At 34.0% G+C, this 16,697-nt stretch overlaps 3 protein-coding genes across 10 annotated transcripts; all 3 read left to right on the top strand.

Moving 5' to 3' along the window:
* Positions 1-3,173: 3,173 nt before the first annotated feature.
* LOC105122297 (probable WRKY transcription factor 48) lies at positions 3,174-6,334 on the top strand. Of its 6 annotated transcripts, none has more exons than XM_011021376.1 (5): positions 3,174-4,082; positions 4,413-4,556; positions 4,689-4,913; positions 5,038-5,107; positions 5,410-6,334. In XM_011021376.1, exons 1-4 carry the CDS (start codon positions 3,514-3,516, stop codon positions 5,057-5,059), a joined length of 960 nt encoding a protein of 319 aa, XP_011019678.1. In that variant the 5' UTR covers positions 3,174-3,513; the 3' UTR covers positions 5,060-5,107; positions 5,410-6,334. The 6 variants fall into 6 exon arrangements, with proteins under 6 accessions (XP_011019678.1, XP_011019670.1, XP_011019653.1 ...); XM_011021368.1 differs by having other exon boundaries at positions 5,406-6,334; XM_011021351.1 differs by having other exon boundaries at positions 4,689-5,107; positions 5,410-6,332.
* A 2,368-nt stretch (positions 6,335-8,702) lies between these two features.
* On the top strand, positions 8,703-10,207 carry LOC105122289 (peroxidase 40-like). The gene is made up of 4 exons (XM_011021323.1): positions 8,703-8,959; positions 9,059-9,250; positions 9,339-9,504; positions 9,585-10,207. Exons 1-4 carry the CDS (start codon positions 8,711-8,713, stop codon positions 9,989-9,991), a joined length of 1,014 nt encoding a protein of 337 aa, XP_011019625.1. The 5' UTR covers positions 8,703-8,710; the 3' UTR covers positions 9,992-10,207.
* A 2,582-nt stretch (positions 10,208-12,789) lies between these two features.
* LOC105122273 (GPN-loop GTPase 1-like) lies at positions 12,790-16,697 on the top strand. Of its 3 annotated transcripts, XM_011021306.1 has the most exons (9): positions 12,790-12,958; positions 13,209-13,300; positions 13,654-13,783; positions 13,935-14,161; positions 14,507-14,797; positions 15,381-15,586; positions 15,705-15,829; positions 15,868-16,055; positions 16,367-16,697. In XM_011021306.1, the coding sequence occupies exons 2-8, from the start codon at positions 13,214-13,216 to the stop codon at positions 16,029-16,031; spliced, it is 1,230 nt and encodes a 409-aa protein (XP_011019608.1). In that variant the 5' UTR covers positions 12,790-12,958; positions 13,209-13,213; the 3' UTR covers positions 16,032-16,055; positions 16,367-16,697. The 3 variants fall into 3 exon arrangements, with proteins under 3 accessions (XP_011019608.1, XP_011019599.1, XP_011019615.1); XM_011021297.1 differs by lacking the exon at positions 16,367-16,697 and having other exon boundaries at positions 12,791-12,958; positions 15,868-16,233; XM_011021313.1 differs by lacking the exon at positions 16,367-16,697 and having other exon boundaries at positions 12,791-12,958; positions 15,705-15,864; positions 15,912-16,233.

The raw sequence follows: 16,697 nt of genomic DNA, 5'->3' as shown, positions 1-16,697 counted from the left end.
TGGGCTAACGGATAATAATGGATGGTTGGATTTTGTATTATCCCAAAATAACTATTTAAATCCAGTCTAATACAACCACGTATATATATATATATATATAAACTTTTAGTTTAGATTGAGTACACCAATATTTATATCTAACTCATTTTATCTTTAAGCTTTACTCAAATCCAATTGTATTTAAAATTTTACTATGCGTTTGAGTCGATATACAAGTATGGGTAAAATTATCGTCATTGACTCCTATTTTATCGTCCTTGACTCCTGGTTGCCTTTACACCATTCATCTGGACTTAAATAGCTGAGCTAATTAACAAACTCAATACACATTTGATTGGGAAATATATATAAATAAAAAAGGTGAAACATTAAAATTTTTCTTCTTTTATATGATTGGCAAATATACTATTAATTAAATAATCTTTCAAATCCGTGATTCAATAATAAATAAAAACTATAGAAAATAACAAGAGAAAATACCTGAATAAAAAAATATTATATGAATTTGATTCATTAGACCAGATTAACGGTATTGCTGTGATTTACTGTGTTCATGCATCAATATTTTGGTACAAGTAACAGGATCCATGCATGTAAATCCTCGAATACCCAGTGACCGATGATTTTGATCCAACAAGTGGTTATTGAAGTTAATAATTCTCGACATGGCAACAGGTTAACTTCATTGCAAGGAGGAACTAACTAGTAGTTTGTCAGTGGCACAACAACAGACCAGAAGCAGAATTTAATTACATGACATCAATTCCTGTCACTGGGAATACTTTTCCGGCTATAAGTCGTGTCAACTAATTAATAATTAATCTAGAGATGGCCAGCCAATTAGTTAATTGAATTATAAAGAACTCAACGAAAATAGCTGCGAGCATTGGTTAAAACGGTGTTCATTGACGGTGTTAGCTCGTCGGAAAAGAGAGATGCGGTGCGGGGACGGGTTTGGCGACGTGGAGACTGTGTCATCATCGCGCACTTCATGTCGGGCCAAACGTGTCAAGAACCTTCTCTAACACGCTCACGACGCGGTTATTTTGCTTCTTTTAACGAAGCTCTTTTTGATGTGTGGATAGTTTTTTGTTACTTTCCCTGGTGGCAGCAGCTTACCCTTAATTGAATTTTCACTCCACAAGAATGTCTCGCTTGCAGTCGCTGTAATTTTCCATTCTCTAGAGGCGTGGCTAGAAATATTTTCAATGGGGTCGTATAGTGACTCAGACTAAAAGGATTTTCAAAATGGGGAAAAAAAATCAAATTATCATAGAAACAATAGATAACTGGTTCCAATTTGATTATATTTCTTAGATTAATTGTTATGAAAAATATAAAACCACCAGTAAAAGGAAAAGAATCTTGAGTTAAGCGGAGTCAACTGATCAACTCAGTTATACATTACTCTAATAGTGTTATTCTTAAAAGATTTTTCTTAATGAAATAGCAAGTTTGATGTTTGTTGGCATATGTTAATATATAAATTAATAGATTTATTTTTTTAATTTAATTCAATATATACAAAATCTAATTATATCCGACCAAGAATAAATTCGGTTTGAACACTCAAAATCTGAATAAAAATCTTGACATTTGGAATTAAAAAAAAGAAGAAAAATCATCAGGATGCACCTATATATTATCCAAGGCTCTAGGTGTGTTTAACTTTCTGCTCCAGTTTCGGTACGTAATATACCAAGAATATATTGCATAAATGCTGCCGAAGATTACATACATGGATGGATTAAATTCCTGAACTTCCTAAATCATTGTTGCCAAAAGCAAAATTAGAAATGATGTGCATGTCAAAGGTAAGGAATATGGAGTCTTTTCAAGGATTCGAAATTGAGGTTTTCGGAATTGATCGTGCTCGAAACAAATCCTTGATCATATCATCACATCAAATTTAACAAGATAAGAATTTGAATTAGTTGGAATATAACGAAAATGGTACCATCTTAGAAATATCAAACTTAATTAATAATTTTTTTAAAATAATATAAATTATATATTATGATTTTATCCAATAACTTAAAATTTTAAATTAAAGTGAATTTTTAATATGGTATCACAATCTCTATAGTTAAGTGGTCAAGAGTTTAAATTCTTTTTAATATGGTATCACAATCTCTATAGTCAAGTGGTCAAGAGTTTAAATTCCACAATTCCTATTTATTTAATAAAAATTAAATAAAAAGCTTTAACTTGAAAGAATTTATTAGATAATAATATAAATCATATATTAAAATCTCATGTAATAATTTAAATTTTTAAATTGAGATAATTTTTTGATATTCTTTTAAACTTTTAATTATAATTAAATATTTTGACGGAATATCTTCCATTTAGCAATGTTAAACAGTTTTGAAAGATATATTTTTATCTTATGTTTGCAATATTGATATTTGTTAAATTAATTTTAAAATAAAATAAAATATAGCTATAAAACTTGATTTCAATATTGATTTAATTTAAAATTTGAATAATTTATCAAGTCAGCTAAATAGAGTCATTCTAAGTTCTATTTTTTTTTTAAAAAAACCCTCCTTAAACAACAGTCTTTTGATTAAAAAAAAAGGAGTTTTTTCTATTGACTTGGCGTAAGCCAAGTCTGCACTTCATTAGATTAACCTGCAAGGAGGTATCATTTAGATATCTCCAATGAAAAAGCTACATGAAGAGCTAAAAAAAATAAGTATCAAATAGCTCTTTAATAGGATAGCTGTACGTGATGCAAGCAACCCCTCCCTCCATCTATATATATATATATATATATATAAAGAAAGCTATAAAATAAAAAGAGAATTTCAACTATCTTTTTCTTTAAATTTTTTTAGAATTTCAACTATCTTTTTCTTTAAATTTCAAAAAAAATGAGTCACACTATTCAAAAAAATTAAAGTACTGTTTGCATAGTGATATATTATTTTATCTAATTTTAATTTTTTATTTTAAATTAATTTATTTTATATGTTTTTAGATCTTTTTAGTGTATTAATATTAAAAAAATAAAAATAAAAAATAATTTAAAAAATATTATATATAAAAAAAAAGCCTCCTAAAAATAACTTCATTGGTGTCATTTTGATCGAAAAACAGCGAAAGTAAGATTGTCATCTAAAAGTGATAAAAGGAGGGAGGGAGGCGCCGGCGAGAGAAACTCAAAAACCAAAGGCAGAGAGAGATCACATGCACACTGACTATGTAAAACTTTTGCTCCAAATCCATTCTCAAAACCCACGTGTACCTAAGAAGTCTGTCTCCCCGCAACCGGTGAAACCAGTCAAATTATCCGCGTATGAAAATGTGGACCCCAATTGCGGTCCAGCTGCAATTAATGCCAAACACCGTCCCCAGGCTACAACTTCCGTACACAACCTAACCGGCAGATGCCGGTCACCTCAACAATGGGAAACCTCAATAATTTAAGCTGTTAGACACAAGAAGTTGAATGTCCATTCACACTTTCAAGTTGTTTCACGCTCTCAAAATCATTTTTTATTTTTGGTGATGAATGAAATGAAGCAGAATCATGATATCAGTATTGTGCGCATAAATTCTGTGGAGAAGAGAGAAGAGAAGAAAGAGTTAACAAGAACAGCATTAAAGACAGAGAATTTCAATATGGCAAATTCTACATTCATTACACCACCACCAACAAGTGATATTGATCACATGCCTAATGTATTTTCTCTATCAACACCACCACCACCACCACCCCCAACAAGTAGCATCTTTGACATGATACCTTGTGATATTAGTACTGGTGGTGATCAAAAGGCAGGGTCTTTAGGATTTATGGACTTGCTTGATATCAACCAAGATTTTGGAGCTTCTGCTTCTTTATTTGATTGGTTTAATCAGAATCCGGTTGTGGGGTCTCCGCAGCAGCAACAGTCTTTTGTCCCTTCACCGGCATCAACTGTACCGGAAACATCGGAGGTGTTGAACAATCCAGCAACTCCGAATTCATCAGCTTCTATCTCTTCCTCTTCGAATGAAGCAGGAGAGGATGCTTTCCAACAAGTTAAAGCTGGAGATCAAGAGGAAGAGCAGGATCAAGATAAGAACAAGAAACAGTAATTTTTTTCCTTTTTTTTTTCCTTTTGCACTATAATATAATATTGGTATTGTTTTTGTCTCCTTTTGTCTCGTTTGTTACCGTGAGTTTCTGGTTTTAGATTGAAACATGAAAGTAAAAGAGTAATGAGTGATCTACTGAAAGGAAAATGAATTAAAAAGACGGGTTTTTCTTTACGTTTACTGTTTTGTGCAATTTGATGCGGGGCTTTGTGGTCTGTTGTGATTCTTTTCTTTTTTTAGTTTTCTTTTCGTTTACTTTCTTTCTTTGGCTTTTGTTTTTTCCCCTCTGAAAGCTCTGAGAGTGTAATAATGTGTTCTGGGTTTAGGTTAAAACCGAAAAAGAGGAGCCAAAAAAGGCTAAGAGAGCCGAGATTTGCTTTCATGACAAAGAGTGAAGTTGATCACCTAGATGATGGGTACAGGTGGAGGAAGTACGGCCAGAAAGCTGTGAAAAACAGTCCCTATCCAAGGTATAATTACAATCCCATCTTGCTCTTCTGATACGATGATACACAAAATCTTGTAACTTAGGTAGCAAGAAGTAATAAATATGCATCACCTTTCGTTGGGTGATGATGATGATAATATTGCTTTTCTTGCAGGAGTTATTATCGTTGCACTAGTGCAGGCTGTGGTGTGAAGAAGAGAGTGGAGAGATCATCAGATGATCCATCTATTGTTGTTACAACATATGAAGGACAACACATACATCCAAGCCCAATAATTAGAGGAAGTATTGGAATCTTGGCTGATTCTAGTGGTTTTGGTGCTGCAACGTCGTCTTTTGTTTTTCCGCAACCTCTGTACCAGCAAAAAGATGCTTCCATGTATAGCTCATCACCTTCTTTAAACTTTACTTCAAGTACTTCTCGTTTTAGTCCTTCCTTTTCTCTTCAAGAGAGAAGGTTGGGGAGCCCATCTTCTTTGCTTAGAGACCATGGCCTTCTTCAGGATATTGTGCCCTCTCAGATAATCAGAAAGGAGTTTAAAGACGAGTAGAAGGGTTCTGTATTGGATATCGGTATGTGATTGAATACTAACTTACTTATGGAGTTCTGTATTTATTTTTAGAAGATCCCACTTCACCTTTTACATGATATAGAACCTTATTGACATTATAATATGGTTAGCCTTGTAGCTTATATATGGAGGGGACTAGTTGATCTCTTAGATTAATTTCTTCTTTTGCTGTATTCTTTGTATCCAGAGATTATAACAGTACGGAGATGTTGGGTTTTGTATCATCGTTGTTCTCTTTAGATATTCAATTTCTTTATATTCTTCCTGCACTTACTAATTCTTCTTCTTCTTTATTTTAGTTAGGTTGGTGCATGAACATTGATATGAGCAAAGGCTATATAGAAAATATGTATTGTCAGCAAATTTAAGGTTAGGGTTTCTTCACATTTAACAAATTATTTGGTTTGAGCTCGTTTTCACCTAATTTGTATATTAAATCCTAGACTTTTCCCGGGAATGAGAAATCAAGGATGAACTTGATACATGTATGCGTAGCTCAATAAGGTTAATTAAAGATGCATTCTTTGTGAAAAATATGGATAAATATTTTATCGCATTATCTTGTAACATGCATGGGGTGCAAAGTGTAGCGACAACTTGATACCACTGATCGCGATGAATTATGGCCATTTCTTCCTCTTTAAGTTATATATACTCAGATTGAAAACTCGAGGCATTGAATGATGATGTGAACATATATTAACTGGCATGGGGATGGACTCTGTGGTTCTTGATTATTGAAGGACGGTGAAAGATTTTTGATGGCATATATATATATATGGGTTGCTTTAAACATTGCTGAAGATATCTTGGCTTTCGTATGGATATTGCTTTTGGAGGTGTCAAGTCTAGTCCATAATGCACTGTCTTTGCGAGGACCCTGGAATTCATTTTACATGCCATGCTGCAATTACTAGCGGCTAGCGGCCATCTTTTGTATCTAATTAATCTATGGGTGTAGGAGAAACAGTACTGTATATATGAAAGGCCACCTTCAACTTTTACACTATCTCTTAGCTTCATTTAACATCCAACGCCTTCAGAAATCACAAAGCAAACAAGCTTAGCATATGTACTAAAATAACACGTACTCACATCCTAATTTATCTGCGCAGATATATAAACATGTGTTATCAAACATGCGAGTAAGCACCGAAAAAGACAAAAAAAAAAAAAACACTTTTATTTGTGAGAATAAATACGTACAGGAAAACACTTTTATTTGTGAGAATAAATACGTACAGGGCCTACAGGCACAGCTCAATGTATGTATCCCTTTTTAATACGTTGTTCACGAAACAAGAATTTGCTTATATATTAAGCATGGTTTCAGTTGCTTATGTAGTGGAGAGAAGATTCAAATCTCGTGCTTTAGAAAATGGGATTATTTCTTGAAATTAAGTAGCTGGGCGCGCGTATATTGTTGACAACTTGTGAAAGTAGGGATAAGGTGACGTGGAATATTTTTTATTTGTCTAAAATGTCTTGTCATCCTTAATTATTTCCTAACTAGGCCCTTTGCTTAATCTGTTGAAGATTTTCATAAGCAACACCTTCAATTTCTTTCACTCCCATCTTAATCTACTTTTTTTTTTGGCAAAATATTTCTCAATCTTTTTAATATCATTAGCTGGAAATGTTGCATCCATTCACATCATACTACAAATCTCCATGACGACGGAGGTTTCATCTTGCGTGTGAGTGATCTGTAAAGCGGTAGCATCTAGCATAGGCCATGATCGCATGCTGGGAGGAACTGGGTGTCCCCTAGAAATGGTGTAAAACCCTTGCTATCAATTTTTAGGAAAAGCATGATACGGTACGAGTATAGGAAGGTCACAAATATATAAAATTACGATGGAACAGTGAACATGATAAAGATTCTCATAATTTTTTCCACCATGATTTAGCAGTGAATATTCTTTAAATTAATGACAGGATGAAGTGTGTTTGCCTTTAAGCATCGTTAGACAGTGGAAGAAAGGGAAAATCGCACCCATCATGAATATTGTTCTCAGAAAAGAGGAGTGGAAAGTAAGAACTGTCCTATGTGATCAAAGCCCCAAGCTTTCTAGGCAGCCACTAATTATAAGCTTCAGTTCAACTTGTAAACTCGATATATACAATTAATAACAACAAAAGCTTTCTATCCTCAACTGCTCAAGTGAAATATATATGAACACCTAAAAAATCAACTGCACATCACACACACACACACGTGTGTGTGTGTGTAGGGTTAGATTTGATAATATTTATATTATATTCATTGCCCATTAAATAAAATAACTACCTATAAAAAGCTCATCCATTCATGTTGATGGATATATGAACTCTTAAATTATCATTTCTATTAAAACCACAAGTCCATTTCAGAGGGGAGAAGAATTACAGGCAAATGAGTGGTGATATGGGCCTTTTGTTTTTGTCCTAGCTGTGATGCCATCCCATCTAGAAAGGAAGCCTAGTTTGTTATTGATTAGAGCCCGGTACTCAAGAAATGGAGAGGCCCGATTACTAAACCATAGTTCATCAGACAAGTGCCGATCTTGGAAATTCCTCTCCGACAGAAATCAGGGCTTTTTGAGTGTCCAGTCCACCTGACCTTGTTGCATGCAAAGGGTCTTGATGATCTTTGTTCTGCTTCTTAAGCGTCGCCCTTAGCGGACAGGCCCCGGTGATTTTTGAAAACAGGGCGAAGGGGGAAAATAGTTGCTCGGAAGATTCCCAACAAATGAAACACAAACACACAATAAAAAAAGAAAAAGAAAAAAGGATAGGAAAACATGAAAGGAAATTTCAAAAAATTACGAGTGAAGTGGGATTAAAATTTAGAAATTGGCATTTTGCTTAATATTAAATACATACTTAATGAAAATGGGTTTCTCCAAGTAGGTTGATCTTGCCATTTTGCTTAGAATGGTGGTTCTATACATAATTTTTTTTTCATGGTTAATATCAAGACCACAAGGAAGATAAAACCTATTATTGCAGCTATTGTATCCGCACCTCCCAATTAAGCAACACAAATAATGGAAATTCCCTGAACTACACCTGCGCTCTGTTTTTTTCTGGGTAGTCACTGTACAGATTAGATAGGATCAATTGCCTGTTCATAGTTCCTCTCAGCGACACTAAGAGATCCTCTTTTTTTTTTTTGTTCATAGTTGTAATGCTAATTTTTTTTTTTAAAAAAAAGATGCTTGGCCTTTCAGACAGTAAGTCAGAGATTTAAACAAGCATCTGCATATGATGAGTTCATGAATGGAACAATTCAGCCCCTCAACAGAAACCAAACTCACAACTCAAGCTTCAGTTGATTCTAACAAACTACTGGGCCCCTTCCTCTCAACATACCAAGGAAGTTTTCAAATCTGATTGAAGCATTCGGTAAAAAAAATTGAAGCACATGGGATTAGGTTAGTTCATGCTCACCACGTCCTGTGCACTTGACCGCTTCCACGTCCGGACAATTTCGTCCAGTAAACACTAACCACCCAAAATGTGAAATTGCTCCGTCTCTCCTTTTTCACAGCAGCAACTTCTATATAAGTGAAGCTATTAACCCCAACACCACTTCATATACATCCATACAAACTAGTGCAACATGGCTATGGGCTTAGCCATTTGTTTTTTGATGCTTATTGAGTTTGTAATTGCGTTGGCAAAGACACCAACCACCTTGAACACAACATGTGTGGGTGATATTGGTGTCTTACTGCAGTTTGGTGTTTACCAAGAATCCTGCCCAGAGGCAGAACCTATTATAATATCTTGGGTTCAAAGTGCAATCTCCGAGGAACCAAGAATGGCAGCTTCCCTGCTTCGTCTTCACTTCCATGATTGCTTTGTTAATGCAAGTCAAGTTTAATTTCAGAATTATACATATTGCTTCTCTTTATCACAGCTTCTATTGTAATTGCAATGATCATGATGCACATTATGTGTTTTGCAGGGATGTGATGCTTCAGTGCTGCTAGATGATACCGAGAACTTTGTGGGTGAAAAAACTGCACCACCCAACTTGAATTCACTAAGAGGGTTTGAAGTGATTGATGCCATTAAAGCTGATCTGGAATCTGTTTGTCCTGAAACAGTTTCTTGTGCTGATATTCTCGCAATCGTTGCCAGAGATTCTGTTCTTCTAGTATCTTCGCCCACTCTTCATGTTATAAGAAAATCTTACTACTATCTTTTAATGCTTTGAACTGATCTCACTTCTACTTAATTTGCAGTCTGGTGGACCAGGCTGGGAAGTCCAGATGGGCAGGAGGGACAGCTTGACTGCTAGCAAGGCAGCAGCGACTAACAACATCCCTGCTCCAAATTCCAGTGTAGCAACTCTAGTGGCTAATTTTCAGAATGTCGGACTCACACAAAATGATATGGTCGCCCTCTCAGGTAAAATTTTTGTATCCCAATGCATGAAAGGACACTTCTGCCTACTGAACGAAAATCACAGTCTAATTGTAATTTGGCAGGAGCGCACACAATGGGAAAAGCGAGGTGCTCAACTTTTAGCTCTCGGTTCCAGAGCCCTAGTAACTCTGGTGGTCCTGATGTTAATATGGACTTCGTTCAGTCGCTGCAGCAACTATGCTCAGAAACTGCTGACAGCACCACGACAGTAGCACATCTTGACCTGGTGACCCCAGCTACATTTGACAACCAATACTACGTTAATCTTCTTTCAGGAGAGGGATTGCTTCCATCAGACCAGGTTCTTGTGGTTCAAGATGATCGCACACGTGAGATTGTAGAATCTTATGCGGAGGACCCGTTATTGTTCTTTGAGGACTTCAAGAATTCCATGCTCAAAATGGGAGCCTTGGGGCCACTTACTGGTGACAGTGGCGAGATACGTGTGAATTGTAGGGCTGTCAATTAATCTTTAGCTTCTTGAACTAAGGATCATATGTAAGCAAGATGACAAATTGCATGCGAATAATGTAGCTCAGATTAGAAGCGTTATCCAGGAACTATAAAATATAAATATAACGTGTATCAATTTGTCAAAAACATGTGATTCAACTACAATACCCCAAAATTAAAGTTTTATTAGCACTATAAACTATAAACGAAAAGAAAATGGTGATTTGACGTGTTTCACTGTTTATCTTCTTACATTAGCTTGTTTACTATTTATAGCTAATATTTTCCTTTTTATCCCTGATATTTTTGCTTTTTAACAAATTCATCATTGCACTTAATTTATTTTTAATTTCATCCTTTCAAATTCTGTTTCCATAATTTATATCTTAATATATATTTCTATTATATTTCCTATCAAGTGTTTCAGAGAATATTTCAACGTTAAACTAAAGATCTATTTCACAAAATATTTTGTGAATTTCATTCAAAACGCAAACAAGAAAATATACAAGTAATCCAGGGTGCAAGATGACATCAGCTGAAAAACCTTGAATCTCCTCCAGGCCTCGGCCTCTTAGGATCCGCAAACCGGACAGTTAATGGTTGCTCACAACCGTGAACAGCTCAAAGAAAATGAAAGAACATAGCTAGCACACAATATTATATTCAGAAAACATAAGATCATAAAATATTTTCTTAAAAAGATAAAATATTAATTTTCTTAAAAATATTTTGAGATATTAAAACTTGCAAGGAACAGCTGATGTTTTTTAACCCCATCGGAAGGCATGCTGTTCATTGTTGTCTTCCCTGCAGTTTCAATCTCCGAGATCATGTGGTAATTTGATGGTTTCTACTGGGCAATAGCACCAACTAACAGGCTGCCTGGGAGGTCTGTAGTTGTTTTTAAAATATTTTTTATATTAAAATAATATTTTTTTTATTTTTAAAGAATTATTTTTGAGATTAATGTATTAAAATAATTTAAAATATAAAATAAAAATTAATTTTTAATAAAAATATAAGTTTACTTGCCTCTTCAAACGCTCTCTATATATAATTACTAAATTACATATGGTTTACATAATGTAAATACATTTAATATATTCCAAATCTAAAAAATAAAATAAAAATGAATTATATAATGATTTCTTGAGATATTATGAAATTATAAAAACAATCAAGAAAGACTTATTATTGTATTAATTAAAAATATTATAAAAAACAAAACAAATAAAAAAGGGGTTCGGGGCTATCCGATTGGGAAGACCATGTTGGTGCACTTAGCTTAAAAAGTAAAAACATAGGCCCACATGACACCATCTCACCTTTTAAACAGACAAAAGACGTGTCGTTTATTTATTTGTTGTTTTTTTTTTTTTTATTAACTAAGTGGATGGCCTGTGTTTATTATTGTCCTTTTCAGTCATATTCGGTTATAAAAATAATAATTAAATTTCAAGTGTTTTAACCCTGAAAACTTAATTTTCACTTATTTTCATTTATAAATACCTCTAAAATATCGTTTCACTTCAAAACATTCTTTAGTAACTATGAAAATAAAAAAATTAATTGATTTTTAAATATAAACCTCTCATCGTGTTTTAAATACCACCTCTATTAAATTTTAACTTCTAAGACAAACCTATTAATATAAAAATTAATTTTTCATGGTTGAAATATAACCAGTCAAACCTTTTTCTCTTTTCTATTTTTTTTAATTGACCGTTTATTTTCTAATATCAAATATCAAGTATCATATATACAAAATGAATGCATCAAGTGAACCATGTCTTTTAAATAATGCATTTGCAAAAAAGATTTTTTTTGTTTGTTTGTATTAATTTTGATACTTGTTATTTTAATTTTTTGAACAATAATATAAATTATTATTTTTTAAAATTTATTTTTGTTGTTGATGCAATTTTGGTATTTATTGTTTTAATTTTTTTAACATTATTCTGTAAAGTGATCATTGATTCAGTACAATATATTTTGTGACACTTCACACACTTAAAAACATGTGAATCCAAACAAATTTTTAAAAATAAAACATGACAGAATAGCTTGCGAGGACCAAATAAAAAAGAAGAGAAGTTTAAGGAAGAAAGCAAAATAGCTAAAAACTTTTGGGCCAAGAAAGGAAAAAGGTGTGGATATAGTGAAAAAGAAAAGCCCTGATGCACACGGAGTATATAAATAAATAAACAAAAGGAAGGCCAATACATAACATAAATCGTGAGTGCTTTAGCAAAATTAATTTTAATGAGGGATTGAAAGTCTTATTGTAGTTATTTTTAAAAATATATATATTTTTAAAAATATTTTAAATATCAACATATTAAAACAATACAAAAATATATATATAAAGTATTTTTTTAAAACTTAAACGTTTAAAATATAATACCAACCTGTAGCTCTCTTTCACAGCTATCATTGAAAATCCTTTAAATTGCAATTATAATTATATTATAAAAAATGATATTGTTCTTAAAACTCTATATGCTTCCATTATCCACTCTCACTTTCCTCTAAAATCTCTTTTTTCTTTATTCTTTGGTTTTTAGAACTAGAGTATTTGTAAATATTGCAGTAGTTTTTTTTTGTTTTTTTATTTAAAAATATATTAAAATAAGATTTTTTTTATTTTTTAAAATTTATTTTTAACATCCAGAATAAATTAAAATAAATTATTTTTAACATCCAGAATAAATTAAAATAATATAAAATATAAAATATAAAAAATTAATTTTTTATAAAGTTACTTTGAACCGGACTTCCAAATATGTTCAGGTCAAGTTTTACACAATTAACTAGACGCGCTGCTTCTCATTCGAGACGTCCTAAAAAGGCAAAACCATTTTCTCATTTCTGCTGGCCCGCCCGCCCTCCTTCGCTCTCTCAAGTCTCAACACTCCGAGCTCCCTCGTATTCCCAGAAAAATTAAAAACCCGGTTGACTCAATTTCATCACTCTAACCCAGGTACACTTATTCTTCACATTATATTCAAAACCCATCTGTTGTTTTTTTTATTTCAACTGAGAAGATGTTGTTAGGGTTTAGTTAAGCTCAATTTTGTATCGGCTTTTATTTATTTTACTCTTCTTTTCTTTGCATGCTGATTTTAGGGTTTCGAGGGGACTCTGAGATTTTGACCGAGGGAATTGTTTTTAGGGTTTATGCGTTGTACTGTATAGTACTAATCAGTTTATTTACTTTTTATTTTAAATAGTGAAAATGGATATTGATTCTAAGCTCGAAAAATTGGATATCAAGTCTGGGGATGAAACCTCATCATCAACGCAAGTGCAAGTGGATTCTAAGGTATATTATATTATATTGGCTTCCAAAACACTTCCTTTTCCGTTCTTTTATTTCTTCCTTTTTTGGATGTCTCGGTTTGTATTACCATGTACATATTCAAGGAAACATAGTCATTTCTTCTTTGTTTTTATGATGCTGCTGTGTAGTGAAAATCTATTAGCAGAACCTGGATTTTATTTTTCCCATTTCCACAGCTGTTCCTAAACTAAGTTGAAAATCTGTTTTTGTTTCTGGTATTTTTCTTCGATTTTTTTTGGCAGTTTGGTGAGAAAAGATAAAACAAGTTTAGTTTTTCGGTTTATTGAAGAATTGTTTGTCATATTGATTTCTCAATGTTTGATTTTGACGTGAAGGGAACTGCTGAAGACAAGGATGAATTAGCTGACTCAATGAATAACTTGAATGTGGAAGCATCCTCATCTGGGCAGGTGGGACCTACATTCAAAAGAAAACCGGTTATCATCATTGTTGTTGGAATGGCAGGTAATCCAGCTAGTTTTTTGCGAACAATTGTTATTATTTGCCTTTTCATTTTGACAATCCCTGCTGCCTGCTCTTTTTTCAACTCATCCGCAAATGGGATTATATTCATAAAATGGGCTTGAGATTGAGAGCAGTTACTGTATGTGGACAGGTAGTGGGAAAACAACTTTTCTTCATAGGTTGGTTTGCCACACACAAGCTTCAAGGATTCGTGGTTATGTGCTCAACCTTGACCCTGCTGTGATGACTCTCCCCTATGGTGCAAATATTGATATAAGGGACACTGTTAAGTACAAGGAAGTGATGAAGCAGTTTAATCTTGGACCTAATGGTGGAATCCTGACTTCTCTTAACTTGTTTGCAACAAAGTTTGATGAGGTAAAATCTACCTGCAGCCTTTTTTCCTCAGATGGGCTTATTCTTCTCCCCAATCACATAGTACCTGTGATTTTTTTTTGTTTTTTTTACTATTTTCACTGAACCTTGCAACTATTGACTTCAATGTGAATTTCGGTTGAATATTGAGTGGTCAGGGGTATCATTTTCATCCTGATAGACAGCAGTCCATGTGTTAGCTAGTGGATAGCATTTTGGGCAGGGGTATTGGATCAGCACAGCCTGTCTTGCAATGTTTTTTTCCCTGCATGTGGATTTTTTCACCGCTAGTTTCATATTGTTCTCTTAATTCCAATATATCCTCACCTTTGTATTTCACATTTTCAGGTCATTCAAGTCATTGAGAACCGAGCAGATCAGCTTGATTATGTCCTTGTGGATACACCTGGTCAAATTGAGATTTTCACTTGGTCTGCTTCTGGAGCTATCATTACCGAAGCGTTTGCTTCAACCTTTCCAACTGTGGTTGCTTATGTAGTTGACACACCTCGTTCCTCAAGCCCAGTAACTTTCATGAGCAATATGCTTTACGCTTGCAGCATCCTTTATAAGACGCGGTTGCCTCTTGTGTTGGTATTCAACAAAACTGATGTGGCTCAACACCAATTTGCTATAGAGGTATAACTTTTTTTCTTCTTATTTTGACGCATCATCGCTGATGTTATTCTTATTTGGAAAAGAAGTATTTTAAAACTATTGGAGAGAGTTGGAGGCCTAGCCAGGCTGCAGCAGTGCTCAAATGATTTTGGGATTAAGCCTGTGGAATCCATAACATGTTCATAAATTTATCAATCAAGTAGCTGAAATAATACTTGCAGGAAAGATTTTCATCGTGCCAAACTCTCCTATATTTTCAAGTTCAGTTGTGATTGAAGCTCAGTAACTATGTAGAACCAATATCAGAATTAAGGATTGGTGGAGACAGTGTATTTAAGGGATCTGAAACATGACTAAACAAGAAGTGTATTGAAAACTTCAAGGTTTTCAACCAAACTGCTTTTAAGGGACTGTTGTTTGACAATAGAATGCTATACTTGCAATTTTCCATACCATTCCTTTCCTAAGTCATTCTCTTGATTTTTTTTTTTATCAGTGCTCTCTATTTATGAGCACTACTATTGATTTTTCTTACATAATTTAAGGTTATGATCTTTGCTTTTTATTTTTAATATCCTTGTTCTGAGAGTTATAACTTGCCCAGTGGATGGAAGATTTTGAAGTCTTTCAAGGAGCAATGAGGTCAGATGATTCATACATGTCTACTTTTTCTCAAAGCCTCTCCCTAGTGCTAGATGAATTCTATAAAAATTTGAGATCAGTTGGGGTCTCTGCTGTTTCTGGAGCTGGAATGGATGCCTTCTTCAAGGCCATTGAAGCCAGTGCCGAGGAGTACATGGAAACTTATAAGTATTGCCTTTTAGCCCTTAACTCCATAAGTATAGTTATGATAAATTCTTTTCTGTCAACTACCAATACGCTGCTATCGCTTTTCATTTGTCTAACCAATGGATCTTGATGATCTCAGGGCTGATCTTGATAAGAGACGGGTAGAGAAGCAACGTTTGGAGGAAGAGCAGCAAAAACAGAACATGGAAAAGCTGAGGAAGGACATGGAAAATTCAGGGGGACAATCTGTTGTTTTGAGCACTGGTTTAAAGGATAAAGCCCGTCATAATAGCATGGTCCTGGTTTAAAGGATAAAGCCCGTCATAATAACATGGTCGATGAGGAGGATGAGGAAGATGAGGAGGACATTGAAGATGATGATTTTGAGGTGTTTACTGAAGAAGATGTTATAGATCAGGATGAGGATGAGGATGAAGATGAAGAGGTGGCCAGGTTCTCTTTCTAGTTCTATGGTTTTGATACCACAATGGTAAGACTTTGTATAGGACTTCTAGGTCTCACGTTCTCCAAGGGTATTCTTCCCTAAAATTGACTTCCCATATGCGCACGTGTTTTGAATCAGGCATTTGCATTGTTGACCGCAAACTTGTTTATAACAGGCTTAAGAAATGGTGATCAGTTTTGTCCATCACCCTGGTTTTTCTGTCTGTCCTTCTGTTCTCATTAATCTTCATAAGCAGTAGATGGGCTTTTGCCAAACAGGAGTTGGTAATTCTGTAGCATTTCAACTTGTTACGCGTTTCATATAACGTGAAGTGCATGAATATATTGCTTGTGCAGATGTCTTGGATTTATAGGAACCTACACGGACTGCCCACCAAGATATCTGTTTGTGCTATTGTTGCTAAAGATTTTGCTCGAAAGCTTAATGATACGAGCCTTTATGAACGAATTGGCCGTGGATACATTAGATTTTGCTCGCTAGCTTAATGGTACAAGTCTTTGTAATCTGACTGCAAAAGAAATTCATGAATTCCTCTTCCCTTGTCTGATGGTTCACGTGAGGAATTTGCACTAGATTTGTAATTATAATATCCTATCAACTACAACACAGTTCCTTCGAATCTAGGAAGCCGAGCTGTGTTTTTCTAAATAAAGAACTCCTTGAATT

This window comes from Populus euphratica, unplaced genomic scaffold (genome assembly GCF_000495115.2).
Source record: "Populus euphratica unplaced genomic scaffold, PopEup_1.0 scaffold1.1, whole genome shotgun sequence".
Taxonomy (NCBI): domain Eukaryota; kingdom Viridiplantae; phylum Streptophyta; class Magnoliopsida; order Malpighiales; family Salicaceae; genus Populus; species Populus euphratica.
Note: the sequence above shows the minus strand (reverse complement) of the source record. Positions and strands in the feature narration are given on the sequence as shown.

Coding starts and splice junctions, on each gene's coding strand:
- LOC105122289 (XM_011021323.1), top strand. CDS start 8,711: ATGGCTATGGGCTTAGCCATTTGTTTTTTGATGCTTATTGAGTTTGTA. Junction 8,960..9,058: donor TCCATGATTGCTTTGTTAAT/GCAAGTCAAGTT, acceptor TGTGTTTTGCAG/GGATGTGATGCTTCAGTGCT. Junction 9,505..9,584: donor TGATATGGTCGCCCTCTCAG/GTAAAATTTTTG, acceptor GTAATTTGGCAG/GAGCGCACACAATGGGAAAA.
- LOC105122297 (XM_011021351.1), top strand. CDS start 3,514: ATGAATGAAATGAAGCAGAATCATGATATCAGTATTGTGCGCATAAAT. Junction 4,083..4,412: donor CAAGATAAGAACAAGAAACA/GTAATTTTTTTC, acceptor TTCTGGGTTTAG/GTTAAAACCGAAAAAGAGGA. Junction 4,557..4,688: donor AAAAACAGTCCCTATCCAAG/GTATAATTACAA, acceptor CTTTTCTTGCAG/GAGTTATTATCGTTGCACTA.
- LOC105122273 (XM_011021306.1), top strand. CDS start 13,214: ATGGATATTGATTCTAAGCTCGAAAAATTGGATATCAAGTCTGGGGAT. Junction 13,784..13,934: donor CATTGTTGTTGGAATGGCAG/GTAATCCAGCTA, acceptor GTATGTGGACAG/GTAGTGGGAAAACAACTTTT. Junction 15,830..15,867: donor ATCTGTTGTTTTGAGCACTG/GTTTAAAGGATA, acceptor AGCATGGTCCTG/GTTTAAAGGATAAAGCCCGT.